Genomic DNA, 25,111 nt, shown 5'->3' with positions numbered 1-25,111 from the left:
CTTACTCATCTCCCCCCCACCCCAGTCTTGTTTTAAGCATCACGTGTTAGGAAAACCTTTCCATACCTCCCCCATTGGACATGCGTGTGCCCACACTTGCACACACACACCCCTCATTGTGATTTTAATTATTACTCATATCGAGTTTGGGCCCCTTACTATATTTTTGTACATTATCCTGTATTGTCTAGCACTTATCACCCTTGTATTAATAATTATTTTTTCAATCATCATCTTATGCACTTTTTATTTGTCCTATTCATTATGCTTTTTTCTCTCCTTATTTTCTTTTGAATTGAGTTTCTTTCTACATTTTTTTTCTTTGCTTATTTTGAAGTTATATACTCTACTGCTATTTTGTTTGTAGTTACCCTGGAAATTTTTAAAAGTAGAATTAACACAACAGTTAATAAAAGAAATTTAGAGTATTGTAACTAGTTACCTGCTGTGGCACCTGTAGCCATTTTATCAGTGCTGTGGTTCTCTTTTTGTGATATCCCAACTTAAACATAACTTTTTGTCCGGTATCCTCAATTTTTGTTTAGAATCACATATGTAATTATCATTTCCTTTGTTCATCATTCCTTCCTACATCCCAGATTTTCTCCTGGATCAGAAATTCCTTAAATTTATTCTCACTTTCTCTTTGGCTTTTGATATTCTTCAGGTTGCTGTGCCTTTGTTAGAAGTAGATTTCTTTCATTTATTCTACTTAGTGGTCACATGGTTCCTAGAACTAAGCATAGATAATCTCATCAGTTGTGGAAAAATTTCAGCCATTATCTTTTCAAATATTTATATTTAACTCACTTTATTTCTGGTCAAAATCCATTGAGACATAATTTGGATATTCTTATTCTGTCCTCCACATCTCCTATCTTCATTTTTATGTTTTTCATTTTTTTCTCTTTGTGTTATATCCTAATTAGTTTACTCAGAAGTATTTCCTGATCACTAAATTCTCCCTTAAGCTATTTTAATCACTGTTTAACCTGTGCCTTGAGGTTCTAATTTGTTATATTTTTCATTTCCAGAAGTTTTTTGTTATTTTTTTCAAATATGCCTGTCAGCATGCCCCTAATTTTACAAAAGACTCAATAACCAAGATATCAAGAGTGACTGGGAGAACTGTTTAGGTAAGGTGGTCAGGAAGGCCTCCCTGAAGAATTGAGTTTGATCTGAGACTTGAATATTGAGAAGAAGTCCTCCATATGAAGATCTGGGGTCAGGGCATTCAAGGCAGAAGAAATATCAGATACAAAGGCAAAATATCAGAACTCAGAAGGCAGGAATGAATCAGGTATGTTTGAGGAGCTATATGAAGATTGTCTCAGCCTCTTAAAAATCAAGAGATTATTCAAAGATTTTTTCCATAAAGTCAGATTATAGAGTGTCAAGAAACATGTTACAGTGTATACAGATTGGACTTTTCATTTTTCTATTTCATAAGAATATCATTATAAGTAAAAAGTTGTGCACTTTAAACCCAGAAGTTCTATATATGGTACCATCTAAAACATCACTTTAACTTAATTAAATATGTGAAACAACACAAGAAAGAATAAAAAAATTAAAAAAGAAATTAGCATCCTTTGTTGCCATTTCATGTTTTCCAGAAACTTTGTTATATGGGTTGAGTATCCCTTGTCCAAAATGCTTGTAACCAGAAGCATTTTGAATTTCCAATCTTTTTGGATTTTGGAATATTTGTGTATCCATAATGAGATATCTTACGAACAAGATCCAAGTCTAAACACAAAATTTATTTTGTTTCATACAGATTTACATAGTCTGAAGATGATTTTGTACAATATTTTAAATAATTTTGTACATGAAACAAAGTTTATGGAGTTTTTTTTTTTTTTTTTTTTTACTTGTGATGTCATGTTGGTACTCAAAAAGTTTTGAATTTGGGAGCATTTCAGAGTTGAGATTTTTAGATTAGGATTGCTCACCCTAGAGTTCAATAAAAAATTGGTGACCACCCACATGGGTTTCCAAGTGACAATTCATTGGGATTTTTTTCTTATATGTTTTCCCATGTATTCTCTTCCCAAAGAGATAAGTTTCATAATATCTACCTTATCACCTCAATATGCCAAAATAGGATTCTTAAAATCACATTACATTTAAAAAGCTGATGTTCCTTATTTGAAATCTTCTTCTTAGTTTTCTACTTATATTACATGAAGGACAAAATTTAAATTTCTTTCTGTGACTTACCAACCTCTGCCAAGATCTTGTACACGGCTCCCTCTGTGGACTTGTTCTTTTCCCTTCCTTTCCGGCTTAGTAGGTGTAAGTCACTCTGCTTTTTATCCTGGCCAAGCTCACTGCACTTCAGAACACTTGACTCTTGCTGATCCCTGTGGTTCACTCTCCTTCCGACTTTCATGTTTCCTTGGCTTGCCCCTTTCCATTGTTTCTATCTTAGCTTAGAAGATCACCTTAAAATAGGAAAATGGTAAATTCCAATATAGAAAAAATAAGAAAATTCTTTATGACACTGAAGAAAGTGCTGTTAGAAAAACCAAAAGAGTATGGCAGTCTGTGAAAAAAATACTTGTAACCCAAAAAATAAGGGACTAATATTCTAACCCATTAAGAGTTTCAGAAAATAGAAAAGTAAAAGCTCAACATCTTGACAGAAAAATGAGCATAGTTATACTGTCAGTTCATAGATGTTTTATAAGCCCTTAAACATAGGAAAAGACTCCCACCCACACTGTTACATGGTTCAAGCCTGTCAGGCTGATAAGAATTCAAGTTTAACAGTATACCCTGTTTGTGGGGGCTGTTAAGCCATAGGGATTCTCATGTATTATTGGTGGAATAAAAACTGATAGTCTTTATGGAGGAGAATTACAATGTCTATTAAAGTATACATTTGTCCATTGACCCAGCAGTCCCATTTCAAGGAGTCAAGGTTATAATTACACCTGCTCACGTATGGAATGATACGCATTCTAGGTTATTTATTGATTGGAGCATTATTTATAATAGCAAGATATTGAGAATTATCTATATATCCATCAGCGGTGGAATGATTAATTATTTATATCCACACAATGGAGAACAAACATCTGAAAAAAAGGGTGAGGATGATCTCTTTATAGTGACGTTTCCAGGTTTTATTGTTAAATGATAAAAGCAAGGTGCAGAAATGTATATATTTCACGCTCTCTTTTATAAAAAAAGCAAGAAAGATAAACTAAAAATTACTGAACATGGTAACCAAGAAGGGTAAATGAGGTACAGGAATGGAAATGCTCTGACCAGATCTTACTGTGTGGTTTTATGTAGATGTTCTATGTATTTCAAAGAATAGAAATTTCTAAAAAGTAAAGCAATTCCTAAAATTTGAAAGAGAAAGAAACAAATGAATAGGCTGCCTCAGATTAGTAATGTAATGTTGGTGATGTAATAATTTTGCCTAGCGACTTTATGTAGTATTTCGACTGTACATTCTTGGTGGAATATATTCTAACGGCAAAGAATGCTTTAAAAAAATCCTAAACTTCCTTTTAGTAAAATATTGCCATTGTTATTTTGAATCTGTAGACCGAATCAAGTATGTAATCATGTTAACATTATTAGGAAACCAGTATTTTCAGGGTAAGAGAAGAAAGAGACAATTCAAAGAAGTTAAAAGCCTTATGTTAAGGGTAAATTGAAAATGTCAGCATGAACCAGGAATTTTTTTTCTTTCAAAAACATACATTTCGTAGTCTGACCACTGATAAACACAGTGAAAATTCAGGGCCTCAAACCTGGACCTGGAATGTGGTCTCTAAACATTATTTCCCTTTAAAAGAAATCAAGTCCCTTTGGAGTCCAGCTTTGGACCAGAAAGATGAGCCCAAAACTCTTATACCAGCAAGAAAGGGAGATCAAAATTTGTGAGAACACAGGAGTCAGTGTTAAGTGTTTTAAAACATGTTTTAAAATCCACTAATTTATGACAACTTCAGTCTCCAGTGAATGAAAACAATGTTGTGTTTATTATTAGGAAAATTTTCAATATACTGAAAAATAGAGCATGTGCCTATCACCCAGAATTACTAAATGGCTTATTAGATCATATTTGGTTCTCACTTGTTTTCTCTTAAAGAATTTCTAGGCCAGGAGCAGTGGCTCACAACTGTAATCTTAGCACTCTGATAGGCCCAGGTGGGAGGATCCCTTGAGCTCAGGAGTTCTAGAACAGCCTGAGCAAGAGCATGACCCCATCTCTACTAAAAATAGAAAAGAAATTAGCTGGGTGTTGCAGCAGGCACCTGTAGTCCCAGCTACTTGAGAGACTAAGGACTCCAGATGATGCCATGGCACTCTAGCCTTGGGCAACAGAGTTTGACTCTGTCTCTAAAAAAAAGAAAGAAAGAATTTTCTAGAAATATAGTTAAGATAACTTTTGTTTACCCTTGGAAGCAACTACTGATACTAGCAATTTGTGTATCTATAAACAAATTTTTGTGCTTTTAAAATTCACATAAATACCATACTAAATGTACTCTCTAATCCTGCAGTTTGTCTTACCCATCAAAAATTTCAGCAATACCAAGTGTTGTTCAGGATATGGGAAAGAAATTTGCTAGTATCTACTAAAGTTGAAAAATATACATCCTGGCTGTTTAGCCTTTCACTTTGACAACAGTACATACTCACCGTGCAGCACATACACTGAGAGGTACGCTGTGCCAGGCACTGTCCTAGGCGGCAGTGGGGATATATTGAGGAATAAAATATACAGAGTCTCTGCCTACACTTAAATAATAGTCTGTGGCTAACACTAGTAAGTGTAAAAGAAATTATTATACATGAACTCCAACATTGAGAACGATGTTCATTTTAGCATTCTTTATAACAGTGAAAACCTAAAACAACCTGGATATCAATAGAACCGATGGGAAATTACAAGTATAATAAGATAGGATGCAGAGAATGCACTGGGAAAAATGGATTAATTCCCTCCATACACTTAGTTTATATCACACTAGAATGGCATTGTAAGTGCTTAGTTTTTATCCACTGAGTTAATTATTACTACTTGAGAAATAAATACAAACTAAATAACCTAGTTGTATATCTTTGTTGTGAAATAATGATACAATCACCATTCAGCTAGATATAAACCATCAGCAAGAGTAAGAAAATACCTTTCGCTTTCATCCTGATCTTTATTTCCATCCTTCCCACGCTCACTGTCCCCTTCTCTTACTGTTTTTTGCTTTTCCAATTCAGACAACTCTAGGGGTAACTTACCTTGATTTTTCTAGCTCTCAAGCTATAGGCTTTATGATGGAAAAAGGAATTATGGCATCAGCAAAATAGTTTAGTGTCGGTGGTTAATACTGCTCACAAAAAGTAAAATTTTCTATAGATAACTAAAATTTATCTAAACTCCTTAATATATCCATAAAGTTCATGTTTATTTTAAATTGCTCATGAACTTCATGGACACCCTACATATTAGAACTATTTACTTACATGTTTATGTATCTTGTGTGTACTACATAAATGTTCATTGATTCAAGAATTTTAATGCAATGTGACAAATATGTTGAAGGACTATATTTTTCCATTTTAACTAGATATGAACTATAATGGGTTAGTTATCAAATCCTTTTTGTTATCAAACTTTCAGCATGGATATAAAGAAAGGACCATAGAAAATAACTAGGGTCATTGTTTAGATTTTCTAAAGAGAAAGAATGACAAATATAGCCCTAATTTGGGTAAGTCCCTTAAAGATGGAGCAGGGCTTATGTCTAGTTCATCCAAATTAAAATCAGCTGTAAGTAAGGCTTTCTGTGGTAGTGGTCCAAAAAGTTACAGAAACTTGTATTGCCCTACGTGGGGAGCTATAGCCTAGTTTAATAGTTTATGTAAAGGAGCAAAAGAAGGGATTCCCTGTACCTTCTTCTATTATTTCTGTTTTGTGAAATAATTAATTTTAAATTGAGCAAATGAAAAGTCTAGAAGATTAACATCAGGGCAGATATGATGAGGCTATATTGTTTGCGTTTATAAAGTCAAGTCTGAACTGTAGTTGAGTCCTTCCCCAAGGTGAGATGTGCCCTGTACCCCTACATTGTACCCAGTAAGAAGTAGGATTTTATTAATGCAATCTTCATAAACATTTCCAGCACTCAAATATTAAGGGATAGGTTTCTATACATATGAAGGTCAAATCTGAAACCATGGGTTTCAAGATTTATATTTTTTTATGTTCTTATACACGTATTACCTAATTTGTAAATATATGCTGAAAACATTCTGATGTTAAACCATAGTTAACATACAAATACTCTGCCTCAAAAAATATTATCTAGATTTTGCTTATTATTTTCCAATGTTATTATTTGTCTTTATAATTCATTGATTTATAAATTGTCTTAAAATTTCTGTATAAATGATTATTGGAATTTGTTTTTCTATTTAAAATATGAAAGTCTAGAAAATTTAGAATTGAGGAAATTCCATAAATTTATTCTGAAGCTAAGAATTAACTGAATTAGAAAGTGTTCATATATTATATATAAACTGTACATGTAACATGAGCAAAATCAAAATTAGTGAATACAATAAGTAATCATTTCTTCAAGAAGATGGTCTTACAAGTTCCTCAAGTAGTAAAATTTCAATTTTTTAAAAAAGTGAGACTAAAAGTAGACAGTATTTTTTTTTCTTCTTTTAGCAGTTCCTAGCATTCTACTAATGTTAAATGAAGTACCAATGAGTAAATCAAGATCTCAGAACTGGAAGCATTCAATCTCATGGGAAAAAAGATACATAAACTAGTAATTGCATGATAGTGTTTTGGGTGTTACACTCATTAGTCTATTGGCTTAGTCTGCGCTATTTTCCTAAGTAGCACTGTCATAATTGGTGTCTGTGAGGTGGTATAGGTGGTGTATGAATTATCTTAATAGACCCTAAGCACTATGAGAATAGGACCTTTATGTGACTTTTTCCTTACTGCTGCTTTCCTAATGCCTAAAACATTGTTTTGTACTCAATAAATTATTACTGAGTTCTACACATGGAAGTTGTGGATAAGGTATTTTGGGTTTTTCTTCATCTTTGTATCTCCCCAGGCCCTTAAGTATTATTACATGGATTGATATGGTAACTGTAAAACCCTGTTTAATTTTTTTAAACATAATTGAATTTCTTAGTTTATTTGTAAACATTGTCTTATAGTAATCCCGTTCTATCTCTCTGTTCATTTGAGAGACAGGGTCTTACCCTGCTGCTCAAGCTGCAGCACAGTGGTGCAGTTATAGTTCCCTGTAACCTCAGAGTCATGGGCTCAAGAGATCCTCCCAGCTCAGTCTCCTGAGTAGTTCGGACCATAGGCGTATACCATGCCCAGTTAATATTTTTATTTACAAAAAATTGTAAAAGTCATTGAAGTTTTATATATGTATAAGTTTATTATAATAATAACTGCATTTAAATAACAAATGCTTAGGCTGTTGTTTTATAATAGATTTTTTTCTAAAGTTATATTGTTACAGGGTATGTCTTTATCCAGTCATAGATATAACTGTACTATATAGGCAATGATTCAACAATTATACATTTAGTAATTTAATACAATAAAATTTTACACTATGAGTTCTGGAAAATAAGTTTGCTATACATAGTTATAGTTTGCCTAAAGTGTATGTGCCACATATCACTTGTCCTAGTAAATGCTAATTATTCAGTTCTCTTATTCATCATCACATTTTCTATTCTGTTTTGTGCAGCCTGCATCACTCTTACTTTCATACAGCATTATCTGGCAGCCTGTAATGGAACCAGTCATAAATGAGCCATCAAATAGCTATTACTTCAAAACATTGGGAGAAATGACCAAAAAAGTTGACTTTAAACAGATTTTATATCATGCAGTCTGTTAAGTTTCTTTCATAACACCTGGCAATGCCAGGTCCTCCTCTGTTCTTTTTTTTTTTTTTCCTATATAATGCCTTCCCAGTCATTTCCTGTTGCTAAAACACTTTAAGATGAGAAGGTTACAGCCACATATCAAACACAAATGTTTCTATTTAGGTCGTGAATAAGTAGATCAGCAAAATAAGAAATGTTAAAATATAAGGATTGCCTATTTGTTACAAATATAAAGTTTTTTCTCTTGCAAAAATTATAGGGGATGGAGTGTTAGATCTCTCTACAAAGAAAACCAGCATAAAATCTGAAGAGTCATCCATATGTGATCCTTCTTCTGAAAATTCAATGGCTGGGTAAGCAATATCTAGGAAATATGATTTAATATTAATATAAAATTATCTCTGCAGAGAACTCTTAATACTATTCCGAGAGTATTGACATATATAGTTTTCCTCCAGAATTTTTGTCACTCATGAGTATGTCTCTCTCATACCTTTCATTTGTCTTTTCTCTTTCTTTTTTATTCTTTCTGTTAAAGAAAAGTTATCAGAACAATCACCAAACTTTAGTTCATGTTACTAAAATGAACTACCAACTTAATCATAGAATACAAACAAAGAAGCAGGACAAGTAAGAGAATTTTAAATTAAATATTCAGGAGGCAATTTTAAGGGAAATATGTGATTTAGTATTTAATTTTTTTAAACAATGAACAAATCTGAAAGTACTATACTTACTGATTCTTAAATCTAGTTTATAGCGTTTGCATTTTTTCATTGTGCTTTAGATGTGGTGACAAATGATTTAATATATCAGGTAATCGCCACAAAAAGTCCTTTCATGTTTTGAAAACTCATTAATTTAAATTAACAATTAGTAGTGAAATGCTGTTCTGTTGGCTGTTTGGATTTTTCAGTAACTTTTGCATCTTCCCATTAGCTATATATGAAGCTTTTTTGGTCACATTTAAATCTTAGCTGTAGAGTGGAATTTATTTCAACTAAGGCTATAGTGAGTCATAAGGTATAGTGAGCTTTCTGCTGAGAAACTTTGAAAGTTACAATGATACAGTTGAACTAGAAATATCATAATATCAAAATAAGTTATTTTATTCAAATATAACTTATCTGCTTATTTCAGATTTTAAGTTTTTGTCTAGAGAAAAATTGGTCTTATGAAAATATGGGATGTTTGTGTTTGGAAATATTCTTACTGCTACAAATTTCCTTTAAAGGGGTTGACTCTTTTATTACTTGTTTAGCGGTAACGTCACGTTTCTACTAACAAAAACTCCTTTAGGATTTGGGTATTTTTTATAATGGAACTCTAATTGTACAAATAAAAATTAAAAGTGTTGCTCTACAAGCATCTGTCAGAGGAATAGCAACATCATGAGAATATTTTTACAAATACTGAGTTAGGATTTTATGTTCTTGGAAGGTCTGCCCGTTGAGGCCACCGTATCATTGACACATTGTCCTACCAGGACTGTAGCGTTTGCTTTGATAAGGAGTAACTACCACATCTCACAGACTTAAAAGTGTCATAAGCAGTGATGTTACCTAAGCAAGGAGTATAATAAAGGAGTGGACCCTTCCCTTCCATAGCTGTGTGAGAGTCTCTCATGCATCAGTTTACCATCGTTTCATTCCATCCATCCAGGAGACTACACAGAAACAGAGAGGACTATGTGGAAAGAAGTGCTGAGTTTGCAGATGGTTTGCTCTCAAAAGCTTTGAAAGACATTCAGTCTGGAGCACTGGACATAAATAAAGCAGGCATACTTTATGGCATACCTCAAAAAACTTTACTTCTCCACTTAGAAGCCTTACCAGCAGGGAAGCCTGCATCTTTTAAAAACAAAACTCGAGATTTCAATGATAGTTACTCATATAAAGACAGTAAAGAAACGTGTGCAGTGCTGCAAAAAGTAGCCTTGTGGGCAAGAGCTCAAGCAGAGCGCACAGAAAAAAGTAAACTAAATCTACTTGAAACCTCAGAATTAAAATTCCCAACAGCTTCCACTTACCTCCATCAGTTAACTCTACAGAAAATGGTTAGTCAATTTAAAGAGAAAAATGAAAGCTTACCATATGAAACTTCAAATCCTACTGTACAATTAAAAATTCCGCAGCTGCGAGTAAGTTCTGTTTCAAAATCACAACCTGATGGTTCTGGTCTGCTGGATGTTATGTATCAAGTTTCTAAAACCTCTTCAGTCCTTGAAGGATCAGCTCTCCAAAAACTGAAAAACATACTCCCTAAACAGAACAAAATTGAATGTTCTGGGCCTGTAACTCACTCAAGTGTTGACTCTTACTTTCTACATGGGGACCTCTCTCCTTTGTGTCTTAATTCTAAAAATGGAACAGTTGATGGAACCTCTGAAAATACTGAAGATGGATTGGATCGAAAAGATAATAAGCAGCCCAGGAAAAAACGTGGCCGCTATCGGCAATATGATCATGAAATAATGGAAGAGGCTATTGCAATGGTAATGAGTGGAAAAATGAGTGTTTCCAAAGCACAAGGAATTTATGGGGTACCTCACAGCACTTTAGAATACAAGGTAAAAGAAAGATCTGGAACACTGAAGACTCCTCCGAAGAAGAAACTACGATTACCAGACACTGGGTTATATAATATGACAGATTCAGGGACTGGCAGCTGCAGAAACAGCAGCAAGCCTGTATAGATTACTTGTTAGGAAGACGTTTGTGTGTGTATGTGTGTGTGTTTGCGTGTGTGTGTATGTGCACAGGTGTGTATTTGTGTGTCTGTATACACACATGTGGGAATTACAAATGCTCACTCTGACAGGAGACATGAAATTTTACAGTTCAAAAACCACTTACATGCCTTTTGAAAAAAAGTTTTATTCAGGGTTTTCACTGTGGACAGAATTATATAGTTGCTTACTTAATTCTGATAGTTTGTATTTAATCCTTGTATAAATAGGTGAAAAAGATTCAGGTTTTCTTTAGTAGTCAATAGCATAAAGAGTTGTGGGAAAACAAGTAATTGTCAAGTGAAACATTTTTAGTGGTGAAAGACCATTCCAGCCATTCAGTTGAACCATCTTAAAATATGATATGAATAGTTTGCAAACATTTTACAGAACATACTTATAGTTAATTATAAGTATGTCAAACCAATCAAAGTTAAATAGACAGCTATCTCCATACTAAGAAAAATTAATATATACAGTATTACTACACTACAGTGCATCCTATGAAATACAAGTGCACTCAAGTGCATCCACCAGGAATAGAAAAGAAAACCTTAAAGGATATGTATAATGAAAGTTAATATTTATCATTTATTAGTTGATTTAGCAGGAAGTTGGGGTTTTTTAAGGTATATACTTTTTAAAACTGACACATAGTTAACCCCAGCAGTATAGAATACTTTAATATAAGATGGAATACTAAGAACAAAAATAATTTAAATTTAATTATTAAAATAATTTAATTTTGTTTTTCATTTGAAAAATAAGCTAATGTGTAAGGTTAGAAAAGAAAGTTGGAATGCAACTTAGAGCATGTTTATAATGTGCACAGAAAAAGCTTGAGAATGATAATTTTGGTTTAAATGTGCTGGTTAGTTGATGTTATGACTACTTTAAATTTTAAGGATTGTGACACACTCCTTCTATTGAAAAACCTCAGTGTAACTTTAATATATTTGCTGCTGTGACATTTCAAAACATTTTCAGTTTATCAAAATGAATTACAGATTTCATTTTGGTGGGCGATACATTATCATTTTGCTAATAACCAAATTTGCAGTTTGTTCAGGGTCTTGAATAGATTTACAGATATTTAACACTGAAGCTGTTTTGAACTTTTAGTAATGTAAACTCTCTACTAATTGGGTAGTTAGAAGCTGGGCAGTGCATTTTAACTTTGACTAGCCTCATAAAAGAGACCAGTAATTTTTATATAGCAGTTTTAAAATATGGGTCAAAGTATCCATGTTGGATTTGTGGCGTATGCAGTTTTAATGGTAAAATGTTATAAAGCATGTGCCTCCATATAAAGAATGGAGATTTGCTTTATGTATTCAGAATTCTCTGAGCGCCCCATTTCTGTTAAAATTCAGGTTCTGATCATTTTTCTAAGCCAGTTTTCCTAAGTCCAAAAGGAATACTTACAGCTCAATTTTTTAAAAAATAAGTGCACCTTGTCAAATACTTGTGTTTTTACACTTGTATTTGTGTGTATTTTATAATCACATATACATGTAATACTAAAGAGATCTTCAGCTATTACATTTAAAAACTGCTTACATATGTTTAAAGAAACTGAAGAGTGGGAAGATATATAACCAATTAGTTATTTGATCTCTAAGATCTATACTGAACCCTCTTCAGCTGTTAATGTTACCTGCATACTAGGGTATGAATCCTTTTGCTCTTTTTTCCCCCCCAAGAAAATATACATAATAGATTACAGAACAGCAGATGTCAGGGTCATCTTTCTTTTTAAAGAATTAAGCCATATTTTGTGAGGGTCAGAACTTGGATTATTTAATATATTTTCCCCTCCCCCCATTGAAAAAAAAGTTAAACGTAAAGTAAATATTTCAGAACGATTTTATTGACCTCTTTATACAGAATTTTACTTGCAAAACTTTGGGGGCTTAAATGCATTGCATAATGTTTATATTATATTGAGCTTTTTTATTCCTCACACTATATTTACATTAATAAATTGATTGAGAAGTTTATAGTAAAGGGAAACTTACAGAACACTTTTGTATCATTTAAAAGATGACCTGACCAAAAACTTTACAGGATTCATATATCAGGGATCATTTTGCTATTGACTTCACAGTGATCAGTAGTTTTATAGGTAATATTATAGTTAATTTGCAGCATTTTAGTACTTGTATTATTTATTTTTGGTCAGAAATAGTAAATTAAAATATTTTTTGATAGTGTATAGGTAATCAACCCATAACTTTTAAAAGAAACAAAATGTTTCTATTATTGAGTTAATTTTTGATTATACAAACTAGTAAAGGCAGGGAAATTTATGGGTTCCCCTTCTCCCAGTGATTCTATTAAGTTCGTTATGTTCAACTTTCAAAGTACTTTATAAATTTAGTTACCAGTTACTATTTATTAATTGACAATTTTCTGAAAACTCCAGTTTCAGCAGACTTTTAATGAAGGTGAAAGCAACCCTTATGTGCTTTCTACTTATTTGAATGTTCCTCAAGTATTTTATATTTAAAAAAAAAAAAGAAGGAAAAGAAAAAAACAGTGCCTCTGTTTTTAGAAAACTACTGCTCAGTAAAGTTGTTTAAACCATTTCTGGTAGCTAATGACAATTTTATATTAAATTGTATACTAACTTTAGTGAGACTGATTTTTTTTTTTAGTTGTTTACAGTACAAATACTTGTATTTGTTTTTTAATTGCAGTATTTCCATTGTCGCAGTAATTTAGTAAAACTCTGTGGCTGCCTTGATTTTGACAGATTTTGTTAATATAAACTGATTGTTAGGCAATTAGTTATATTTATGCATAAATCAATTGCACTATAATTCATGAATTATTTATTACAATATTTTCTAATGAATTCATGTATCTGTCTTGTGTTGTAAATGTACTGTAATTCTGTTTCTACTTTGTGTTGTTATATATCTAAATCTGATTGTATGAATTTTAATTGTTCAGTTAACGTGTTTCTAGGTTGTAATTTGTAGTAAAGCACTTCAATGCTTTTGCACTTAAATTTACAACACTGTTGGTGTGTGATTGATTTACTCATTCAGTAAAAGAAAAAAAGAAAAGAAAAGAAAAAAACCTGGCTACACTGACTTCTTTGATTCATTCTAGGCAGTTTTATTAAAATTAGTATTAGAAATTGACTTCTGAAGAAATCCTTCAACAGGCTGCTAATGGGCAAAATGAACAGAACACAAAAAATAGGATATTTTGATTTATGAGTCAAACAGGAAAAGGTTAGAGAAAAAAATTGACATTAAAAATCCACAAGGGATCTATGAAATATATAATTTTAGAAACTTTGTTTCATAATTGAGAGTAAATTCTAGATTGGAGGCAGATATATATTTTTACTCATATATAAGGCTTTTCTTTCAGATTCTAACATGCAAGAAATACAGAAAAACAGTTTGAAGCTAAAGTATATCATGGAGTTCTGTAATTTGAGAATTTAGTTATCTGATAACTGACATATAAGATATAACCTAATAACCACATATCTAATTGGTACCTTTATTAAGCTGTTCTTTATATAACATTAGATAGAATTACTGGCCACTGTGGTATTTTTGAAAATCTATTATTAAAAGTAATAAATCAATAAGAAAACTTTGAAAGTATAAACTTCCTCAGAATGTCAAAAAAGGGATCTAAAAATCATAATTTTGTGAGTTTAATGAAATTGAAATTATATAATGTTTTTCAGAGTAACTTAACACTAAGTTATTAGTTTGGATTATTTCTGCTTCATACCTTTATTAATGGAATAAAAGCCTTTGAGCACTTCAGGAACAGTTATAAAAAAGATTATTAATCCTTAAAATACAATAAAACATTTTTCTGAGAAACATGCAAATTCTCTTTTATTATTAGTGACTATGTTTAACAGGCCATAATATCACTTTCAAAACTGTTGAAGTGCATCTGTCACAACATTTGGGGTTTTGTTTTGCTTATGTAAAAATTATTTCCTTTAATTTGCTAGAAAGTGTATAATTATATCTTCATATTTCATAGTTATTTGTTCCTGCCTTTGCTGTCTACATTTTTTTTTTAAACAATGTGGTTGAATCTTGGGAGTCAGTTCTATCATTTTACCCTCCTAACCATGGCAAAATTAATAAAACTTTATTTTTAGAAAGGAAACGATGGTGGGGTCATGTCCTGTCTTCATCTGTCTAGAGGCAGCAGTGGATTTTAAAAGCTTTATTGTAATTTCACATCTCACTTTGATAGTTTCTTTATTTCAAATTGAATGCTAGTTTTGGTTGAATCTAGTTAAGTTACTATTTTTCATAAAAGTTTTGGTCAAATGTTTAAAATTTGCTTCCATATTTTTGCTATTCAAATAACATAATTTTCATGTAAATGAAATATTGCATACTTATCTGTGAAACAGGTTATGTCAGTTTTAAGCAACAAAATAAAAATATTCCACTTTTTGTTTTAAAAGAAAAGTCCTTTAGTTTTTAAGATGAATGAGCACAATAATCCCTTATTTAAACAAAATATATTCTTCAGTAGTAATTCATAATCAGCAAATCCCAGTTTCAATCCTAAATAATATTTCTGTAAACCAGAAACGATTAAAACAAATGTAATGAATCATAAGTGAAAGACTATTTTCATGTACAGAGTTTGGTGATATGTTTAATTAAAATAGATACTTTTCTGAAACAGAATTCTCTAAATATATTTTATTCTTCTTGGTACTGGTATTGGATTAAAATTTTTTTGATAGACTTCTATATTGGTTGATAAGCAATCCTGGATCTTAGTTACTAAGTTAGATGTATATTAGTTTCTGCAGTGGGACATTTTCCAGCATTTGAAATTTAATAATTAGGTAAGTAATACCTTTAGTTTTCATGTAATTACTTTAGTATTTAAAATCAATTAAAAGTAGATTTTATTTTTAAATAGTTAATGCCTCATCTTAATCTTAGAAAAGGCATTCTTATTTATATGAATATAAATCCCTTAATTTTCCTTGTGATTATGCAAAGCTCTTTTATTTAGAATTTCATTTTCACTGCCTTGAAAAATATCTATTTTAAATAAAGATTTTACTTCTAGATCTTCTTTTTCTCATTTGCACTAATGACTGATAATTATCAAAATACCTTATAAAATGTCTACTTTACAAAAATTTTAACACCTGAAGCACTTCCCATTAAATATTCTTAATATTTTCAAAACACTAAACATTATCAATATGTAAATGTAATCATATATATATATATAATCAGCTTCTATATTACAAAAATAGGGCTTTGCTTTGACTCTTATACTTTGTCATAGGAAAGTAGTTATCATCAGTGCTTCATTATATTTTTGCTATACAATAATCAAGATACCATTATTGCAGCTCCCTACGAGTCAGGAGTCCAGCAATACCAAAATATCTTTTGTTCAAACTCTGTTAAAATTATAACTCCTTATAATATTTTTGCTGTAATTCATTTTTTTGTTTGATTTTATTTTTAGTTCAACTATTGATGCAAAATCAGAGGAAGCTACTAAAATGGAAAAAGGAAAATCAGCATTAAGCAAAGTTTTGGAATCTTTGTGCACACATCACCAGCAACAAGTTTTGGCTATGTTGAAATTTCTAGTCCAAGAGCAGAATGCTGCTTCTCTTTGCTGTTGTAATGCATCATGTGTTGTGGCTTCAGAATCTCAAAAGCCTTTAATTGAAGATGATTTACATGGTCTGTTCTGTAGTTGTGAATATAGGCTGGCAGAAAGAGGGTGTTTACAAAATGAAAGACAAAGCCCTGGTTTAGAGCCTCTGCCAGTCTGTATTAAAGATTTGCATTGTTTATCTTGCCAAACTGTAACTGTTGAACACATTAAGACAGTAGTGAATAGAGGAATTACAAACAGTTGTAATTCTCACAGGTGCTGTTCTGGACTGTTACCAGACATTCACTCTACAACATCAGCCTTTTGTAGTCCTCTTCTGTCAAGGGAAACATGTGATCTTTCAGTCAGTCTTAAAGATCTTTCTAGATCTCGAAGTCCCTCACCCCCACCATTATCACCTGTAGAGACTGAAGGATTCGAAAGATTGAAAGACGTCATCTCAGAGATTTCATCCTTAGAAAATAAGCTTGAAACAAACATTAACCAGCCTCCATCTCTCACACCAGCCGAAATAAGCAGCAACAAGGGTGATCATGAAGGTGAAGTTCGTAAAACTAAAAAACCCAATAACCCCAATTCTTTGCTCTCAGATGACGGCAATAATTATACTACAAATCATGAAAAAGGTGAAACTGCTGTAATTTTTCAAGATTTAATGGACCGCATTAATGAAAAATTAAAATCAATAGAAACCACAGATATGACAAGCTTTGTAAAATTGTCTAGCAGTGATTGTGATACAGATAATGACTTAAAATTAGGAGATTTAATAACCTCTCTCTTGCATAATGCAAAGGCCAGTGATTACAGTTTTATGGAATTACTGAGTCAACATGATAAAAAGGTAGAAAATAAAATTATTCAGACAAGATTTCGAAAGCGTCAGGAAACCTTATTTGCAATGCACAACTCCTGTGATTCATCTGTGTGTAGAAGGCAAACTTTACAGATAAAAAGAGAACTTGCTAATCTTGGTGAAAATTTTGTAAGAAGAAAATACACTGAAAAGAATTCGAGGAAATCGATGCACAATGATGAGGTGTTTTTATCAGACAAAGAAGAATTCAGTCATTGCCAAGGGCCTTCTTTACAAAATCCTAAAAGCCTTCAAGACAAAAATCATGTAGAAACATCATTTTCACCAAATTTTGAATTACACTCATTGCAACTACCTCTTCATAGTCTAGAAACTAACTTGGCTTTTGATGCATTTTCAGAAAGCTTAAAAACAACTTCACCTGAGAAAATAAGCATAAGAAAGTTACAAGAGAAATCTTCAGCTGGAAAAAAAAAGTTGCAAAATCATAGGGAGAATCCAAAATTAGAGAATTGTCAAACTTCTTCAAAAAGAGATGTTTCTGGACTTTTAACCAGAACTAAGCGAAATATTGTGCCTCCAGGATGGTATTCTATATATGTAACAAATAATTATGTTTTTAAAAAATCCCCTAAGGCCAAAAAGGTACCTGAGCCCACAAAAGAAAAAGATCCAATGAAAAATATTCAGATTGAAAGCTCACATAATATAGATCTAAACAAAATTGCAATGAATTCTAATTTGCAAGTTGTTGTGGAACGTTTAGAAGATACCATAAATATGGCCAAAAAATCTTGGAATAATCATCCATTGTCAGAAGGATATAAAACATCCAAGAGATTGATAGAAATTGATGGTAAAGATCAAAATGCTGGGAGAAGTGTGGCTCTTTCTCTAAATAGAATGACATGCAAAGAGCAGAGTTTATCAAAGTCTGTGGTCATTTCCAGCAATATCAAAAGTCATCATATGCCTACAGTGGATTTGAGTAACAAAAGACTGGATAGTCTGAAAAAATCGTCTATTTTAGATATGGGTAGCTTGATTTCCAGTGTCGAAAATGTGCCGGCAAAATATGAAGGTATCGAAAGCTCCTCTTTTTCCAACTATTCCAGCCCTATCAAACTCATGTTTTTATCTGAGATTAAAAGCAGTGAAGGAGTCAAATATACTTTAACTTCTGTTGGTACTTCCCAGTCAAACGTTGATCTCTCTTCTGAAAACTGTACAACACATCATGTAACTGAAAAAAAAACAGAAACAAATGAGGATATCCCGGATGCTAACTTTGAAAATTATAGTGCTAATAATCATTGTGATACTGATTCTTTTCAAAGAGAACTAAACAAATTGAATTGTGTAAAAGAAACTGCAGAATCCTCTGCAATGTTTATAGATGATGTAAATAGTGACATGCCACAAGAGGAACCCAGGGACAGTTCAAGCAGTGCTAATTCATCTTTTAAAAGAAAACCAGGTAGACCGAAAAAAATAGGTCCCCAGGTTGTGAAACAGAGCAAGCGGCCAATTGGAAGACCCCCAAAGCCTAAAATTGACCAAACAGACATCACCATTTGCCAGAATGATTCCTTTAGTGCTGGAAGGAAAAGCCCAGAATCTGTCTTATCGGAAGTAAAAGAAGGTATTTATAAAAAGAGTATTATAGTGACTGTTATTTATGGAAGGTCAAGAAGAACTAAAAGACATGTCTCTGAAGGAAGTGTTAACATGAGCAATATTATGTCTTTAAACAATACTGTTGCTGATTTTCCAACTGAGTATAATAGTCTCAGAAATATTGGAAAAGACCAAATTGACTTGAGTGAAAGATTAAGTGCTATATCAAACCTGACTACTGAAAGTGAGATCTTGAGATCTAGCTTTGAATACGTTAGGCCCATCAAGAACAAGTCTGTGATACCTCCGCCTTCCAAGAACATTATTCGACCAAATCTGAAGCCTTTGCCAGTAAGTAGGAAGCCTGGGAGACCGGCAAAAGTGAAAATCTCTGGCATATCTGTAACTATTAATAGAATTTCACCTCAGGAAAGAGAAGTAAGTGTCAGCAGCTGCTTACCTCCTTTAGAACAGAATATGTTTGAAAAAAATCTACCTGAAGAAAAGCATGGCCCTCAGTATAGTAAGATGGGTAGAACAAGGCACACTGAAGCCTGCATGGTCAAGAGCGGGTTGGAAAGTGTGGCTGCTCCTTTGCCTTTGAGACATTCTATTAGGGATAGAAGGCCATCTCTGCATTTCTTACATTCATTAGCATCTTCTAGCTCTCTTATTTATAGAAATCCTATGCTCCATAAGTCATATAAACTCCATTTGCAAAAAGGTAAAAGTCACAAGGAAAAACATAGGCGGTCAAGAACAAAACTAGCTTCCAAAGATACCCCAAGATCTAGACATTCAAGGAATGCAAGAAAGTGTTTGGAAGATAACAAATTAACACCCATTTCTGAAGTATCCTTGGACCCTATAATTTCATCGAACCCTTTGCTCAGGTGGTGGGCTACTTCTACTTCAAATGATTCCTTACTAGAGGAATTAAACAATAGATTCGAGCAAATAACAAATGCTTGGGTGAAAGTGAGTGGAGATGAAGCTGAAAATAGTGTTCATAAAAAAAGAGCAAGTGTTGAAAATGATCATTTCAAAGTAGCGAGCCCTTTGGAAACTTGTCTTTTAGAACTTGAAGTTTCACCAGTAAAAATGCTTTTTCAGAAAAAATATGATTTAAATGAACTCTGTACCTGGTTTATGCAAACAACAGAAACACAGTCTCTTTCACTAGTTAGAAAAGCAAATGCCCGAAATCCTTTGGAAGTAATAAATACCAGGGGTATCAAATTAGGGATGAAATATTCTGACTTTAATACTAGCCCTTTCAGAAAGCACTTTAAAAAATTTGCACTCTCTTCTCCTTCAAAATCAGTAGGGAAGTTGCATATACTGCGTAAAGTGGTTAGCTCTCCACTCTTAAATGTGAAAAATAATTTATCCATAACCAGATTAAAAAGGACTGAGTTTAGGAGGTTGCATCATGAAAGGTGGAGAAGAGAGGGAAAGCCACACAACCACGGTACAGTTGGTTGGAACTCTAAAAGGAGAAACCTAAGATTTTTCTGCCAGAATCAATTTTTAAATAAGACTGAGGGGGGAGCAGACGCTGACATCTCACTCCAAGGAGAAAGCACAGCGGATAATGAGTGCATTTCGCCACCTGAGATCAAGGATGACTTATTGGAACAGAGAGTGGCAGTGCCTGGCTTCCACATAGATGCTAGTTTAGAGAATAAATTGAAGTCAGAAACAAAAGAGAATGGAATAAATTGTAGCCAAAAAGATTTTGAAAAGGGACCAAGGCTAGGAAATGTATGTCCAGATAATTGGAGGTCAAAAACCTTAAAAGATTGTAGGATATTTTTGAGAAAGCTCAACTATCTTGAACATAGAAATACTTTTAAGCTAAACACAATCATTTACTCTCCTGAATCTGTTGACAGTGGAAGTAATCGCCAGACTCAGATAGAAGAATCAAAGCGCTTTACTTTAAGATCTCATTCTACTAAGCAAAATTCTTTTAAAAAGCCATCTAAAGAAATAGAAAATGCTAAAGCAAATAGTCCTTCAACCGATAAATTTCCTGGCCAACTTGACAGTAGTAAATTAAGTAAATGTGTTAACTTTGACAAGAATCCTTCTGATAGTTTTGAAGTTATTAGCAATTTGAACAAAAGAAAAAGACCACCATGGAAGACCACAGAAATGTCAACAAAAAGACATAAACGACAGTCTTGCAACAGTGGACAAATGGCAAACTATTTTTCAAAATCCCTAGGTAAGTTCTTCTCTAATTAATTTTAAAGTTTCATTGTAGGTGCCTTGAGTAATACCTGGTAGAAAGAGAACAGCTGATTCAGTTTGAATTTGTTTCCTAAATAGAAAACCCAATTTCTTGGCACCTAGTATGAAACTCATGAAATTAGGTGCTGCTGAATGTACCAGTGTGTTTCCCCACCTTTTAATGTGTCCAAGATTTCAAGCAAATAAAAATACGGTTAGTGGAGATCTAGAAAACTTATTTAAAATATATTGTTAATGTAAAAATTACATTATCTCCTTGTTTTCATTGGATAGCTCTATATAAAGCCAGAAAACAGTTTGACAGATAAATATGATTAAGTAAAAATTAACTACTACACTACAGACTAACATATATTTGTTCTCTTAATAAGGTAATAACAATGAGACCATGTAGTTTTGAAAAGTAAAGACTAACGCATTGCTAAATTGATAACAGCTATACCATATGTAATCCTAGAATATCAGGCTCATGTCTACTATCAAGCTGTTGTCATTTGGAACCCACTTGAAAACTCTGATTATTGAGTTATTGAAGAGTGGTACAGTAACAATACTTTTTTTCAGTAAATCGGGACACTTGAATAGGTTTTTTTCACATCAGACATTGAGCTTGTTTCCCCAGATATGAAGATAAGGATTCCTTTCCACAGATAATGCATAGCTTAGTAAGAAAGAGTCATATACAAGTCATTGGCAAGGTAATGTTGAATTCAGAACGTAAACCAAAATAACTGTGGCAAGTAATTACGTGCTTTTCTCAGTTATACCAGCCTAACATTGGTGCCTCAGGGAGAGCTCGTTACCCTTTAGAACCTGGCAAAATACCACAGGAACATTGCAGTTGCTAGCATTTCCAGCTCTGCTTAGTGGCAGGTTCTGGACAATGCAAGATATTTAGGAGTATAGGAGTACTAATTATTAATAACTTCCTTTATGTCAAAATGAAGAATATTTTATATGGTTGATTTTTACACTATTTTAGGAGTGTTTTTTGAGGATTGGGAAAGTATTAGTGGCTTTATTTTTGTTACCTTTTAAAAAACTTATTTAAAATCTAAAATAAGTAGTAAGAGGTCTTAAAATAATAAAATCAATCCATTATAGATTTTTACAAAAGTTCAATTATTTAACTGAACGTTAAAATGCCTATTTCAGTAACATCCAGCATATAATAAGTAAAATTTCAATTGTCTCACATTCAATGAGGAAAATTTTAAAGGTGGTCAGGTCTCCATTATAAAAAATGAATCAAAACTAGAAAGAATGACCTTTGTACTTGTCTTCAGGATAACTAAAAGTAACATAACAAATAACATGTCAGGAACACAAGAGGAAAAGGCCTGATAGTGATTTTTTAAAAAAAACTTATAATTCAAAGACTGTCATGAATGGAGAATAAGATGTTTAGTTTCATTTTTAATTCTCTATATCATCCTCATTTCATGCTATTCCAGTCCACTAAAGGTAATTTTCATTAATTCATTTTACAACAGAACCGTATTTTGTCCTTTTAGTTTCTTAATCGTGTGTCTTCCTAAGAAACAACAGTAAAATTTATTTTAATATGATTCTTCACCCCACTAAATAAATATGAGACCATTTTAGAAAAGTAAGATGGAAGATGCCTAATTACTACTTTTTCAAATTAATTTCAAGATCCTTTTGGAGTATTTTAAATTTTTTAGTACTATATAAAGATAGCTTTTTACCTTTCTCATTTTTAAAATTACTAGTACTATTTCCTGTTCTGCTTAAAGTTTTATTTATCTTTTACTGATAACTTTCCTTCTTTATTTTTTAACATTCTTTTTTTAATCAATCAAGGACATTATTTTTATGAAATTGTATTTATAGCAATATTTGTTATATTTATCTGATTTTTAAATGTTTTCTTAAAGTATTATTTTTTCTCATTATTCTTGGTATTTCATACTTCTTTTTGCCCTTTTAGAAATGATGCTAAAACTCATTGTTAGTTTTATATGTGTTTTTCTTCTTCATACCACGTATAGTAATTAGTGAGTAGAGACCTAAGACACTTTTAACAGCAGGACTTTTCTAGAAAAATTTCTACAGTGATGTATGTGAAAAAATTTTAGAATATTTCTGTTGATGAAAAGTTTTTTCTTCCACTGTGAATGTCTTGGTTTTGTTCATTTTGAGATTAACTGTCCAGATATAGTTTAAAACATTAAGAGTTTTTAAATTTGTACTTCGCCACATTGCTTCTGCTGTGTATATCAGGTGTAGATGTGGGAAGGAGGAAGCAGTGCAGTTCTTTCCTTTTCTTAATTCAACAAATGTTTAGTGACTGCCTCTGAGTTCCCTTTCTACCTGAGTTGAGCTCACTGTCTCATGGGGAATCAAAAAATGAAGAGGCAGTTGCAGTAGAAGGATGAGTGGTACTATCCAGAGAGAGATGGGTTGTGGGGGGGGAATTGAATTCAACTTAGGGAATTAGGCGAAGCTTTCTGCTTTGTCAAATCTAAGCTGTGGCTTGAAGGAAGGCTAACTATCAGAAGTCAAAGGAGGAGTATTTCTGGCAGAGCAAATTACAGGTGGAAAATTTGGGTGACAAAAAAGAGCAGGGTTATTTGGAATACGGAGAAATTTAATGGAGCTGAGACATAAAATGGGAGTCAGGGATTACGGGAAGGGGAATGGGAAAATGGTAGAAGATAAGGCTTGTGAGGGCAGCTTCAGTTAACAAAAAATGTTTATTTCTTTTTTTTCTTCTTCCATAGGACAATGTCACTTTCATAAAAAAAAAATTTTAGGCCCTAATAGTAGCAGTAGTGGACAAAATAGATTTGAGAGTGAGCAATGAAGTAAAATCATTGTGTTAAGAAAGTAGAAGAATAAAGGATAACATCCAGGTTTTTGCCTTGATCATCTGGGTGAATGATGTAAGATTCAGTCAGGTTGAATGCTCTTACAGGGTTCAGTTTTAGACATAAGGGATTTGAGACATCTAGTGGGTTATCCAAAGTTTAGGAAACAGATAATAAATGGATCTGTTGCCCAGGGACGAGGCCTGAGTTAAGAGAAAGATTTGGGAATCAGCAAATAATTGAAGCTAGGAGAGTGAAGAGATGGGTAAGTGAAGAGATAGGGTAAGATGGAAAGAGCTGAGGATCTTAGACCTCCAACAATATAGGGAAAAGAAAAGATGTGCATGAAAGACCGATGAGAGTTATCAAGAGGTGAGAGAAGAGCCTAGAAGACCATGGTGTAAATTGCTGGTAAGAAGTCAATTAAGATGAACCCTGAAACTTCTGTTGAACAAGAGGTTATCTTAGTGATGTGAGAGAGAGCAGTTTTAGTGAACAACTAGAGCCAGAAATCTTATTCAATGCTACATGAGGAGTTGCAGGAAATGAAGAAAATTAGCATGGAAAACTGGAAGTGGCTGTAAATGGAGAGGGGATAGAGAAGTAGCTAGAGTAAGCTGGGGTGGAAGGCATTTAAATTTTTTTTTCATGCCAGTGGGAAGAATCCAGTAGAGAATTAAAAAAGGCTAAAGATACAGAAATGAGATGGCAAGTAGTGGAAATAGAGTGAACTCCCCATGTTCTTAGGTGTGGGATCTGGGGTGTTATTAGAGAGATTGGTCTTGACCAGAGGAGTCACTTTTCTCTTAAGAGGGTCAGGGAAACAGTATGAATAATATTTGGGGATGCTGATCAGTAGTTTGTGGACAGAATATTGAGATGTTAGAGTCCATTTTCAGTGTAATCTAAGAACAGTATGGTGAGGTTGGATTGGGTAACGTGGATAAGGCAAGAAATGTAGGAGTGAATAACTGTCTGGTTTTGTCTCTACCACAATGTAAGGCGGGCCTTTAGACTTCATGGTATCTGGGTTCACCAAGTGGGTACCCTAGAAGGGCAAAGAGGTCAAGTTAAGAATGTGTTTGTTCCGTGACTAGTAAGAAGCTACATGATCAAAGTTGAGTTCTAGAGAATGTTTTCTAATAATACAACACAATGTAGACTTTAGGGGCAGAGGGTGGGAAATGGGATGTGTGAAGAGCCGTTTGCAAATGATTTTTGAGGTGATAATGGCCAAAAATGTAGTATGACTACTGACAATAATATTATCGATCTTTTTAATATCACTGTCTTTTGAATTCCCAAAGCAAATGG

General features: G+C 32.9%; 1 protein-coding gene across 5 annotated transcripts in view; it reads left to right on the top strand.

The window, feature by feature from the left end:
* LCORL (ligand dependent nuclear receptor corepressor like) overlaps nucleotides 1–25,111 on the top strand; it is a 133,055-nt gene that overhangs the window by 94,638 nt on the left and 13,306 nt on the right. The window contains exons 1-3 of one of the 5 annotated variants that reach the window (XM_023515331.1): nucleotides 1,050–1,300; nucleotides 8,156–8,249; nucleotides 16,118–21,163. In XM_023515331.1, coding sequence (XP_023371099.1) covers nucleotides 8,242–8,249; nucleotides 16,118–20,960 — 4,851 coding nt within the window. In that variant the 5' untranslated portion in view covers nucleotides 1,050–1,300; nucleotides 8,156–8,241 and the 3' untranslated portion in view covers nucleotides 20,961–21,163. Of the gene's footprint in view, nucleotides 1–1,049; nucleotides 1,301–8,155; nucleotides 8,250–9,558; nucleotides 13,710–16,117; nucleotides 21,164–25,111 lie in introns of those variants that run through there. The other 4 variants (XM_023515330.1, XM_023515329.1, XM_003793496.3 and 1 more) reach the window with 4 other exon arrangements.

The sequence above is a fragment of the Otolemur garnettii genome, unplaced genomic scaffold, assembly GCF_000181295.1.
Source record: "Otolemur garnettii isolate 467f Iridium unplaced genomic scaffold, OtoGar3 scaffold00069, whole genome shotgun sequence".
Classification (NCBI taxonomy): domain Eukaryota; kingdom Metazoa; phylum Chordata; class Mammalia; order Primates; family Galagidae; genus Otolemur; species Otolemur garnettii.
The sequence above is the reverse complement of the archived record's forward strand: the minus strand, read 5'-3'. Positions and strand labels throughout refer to the sequence as shown.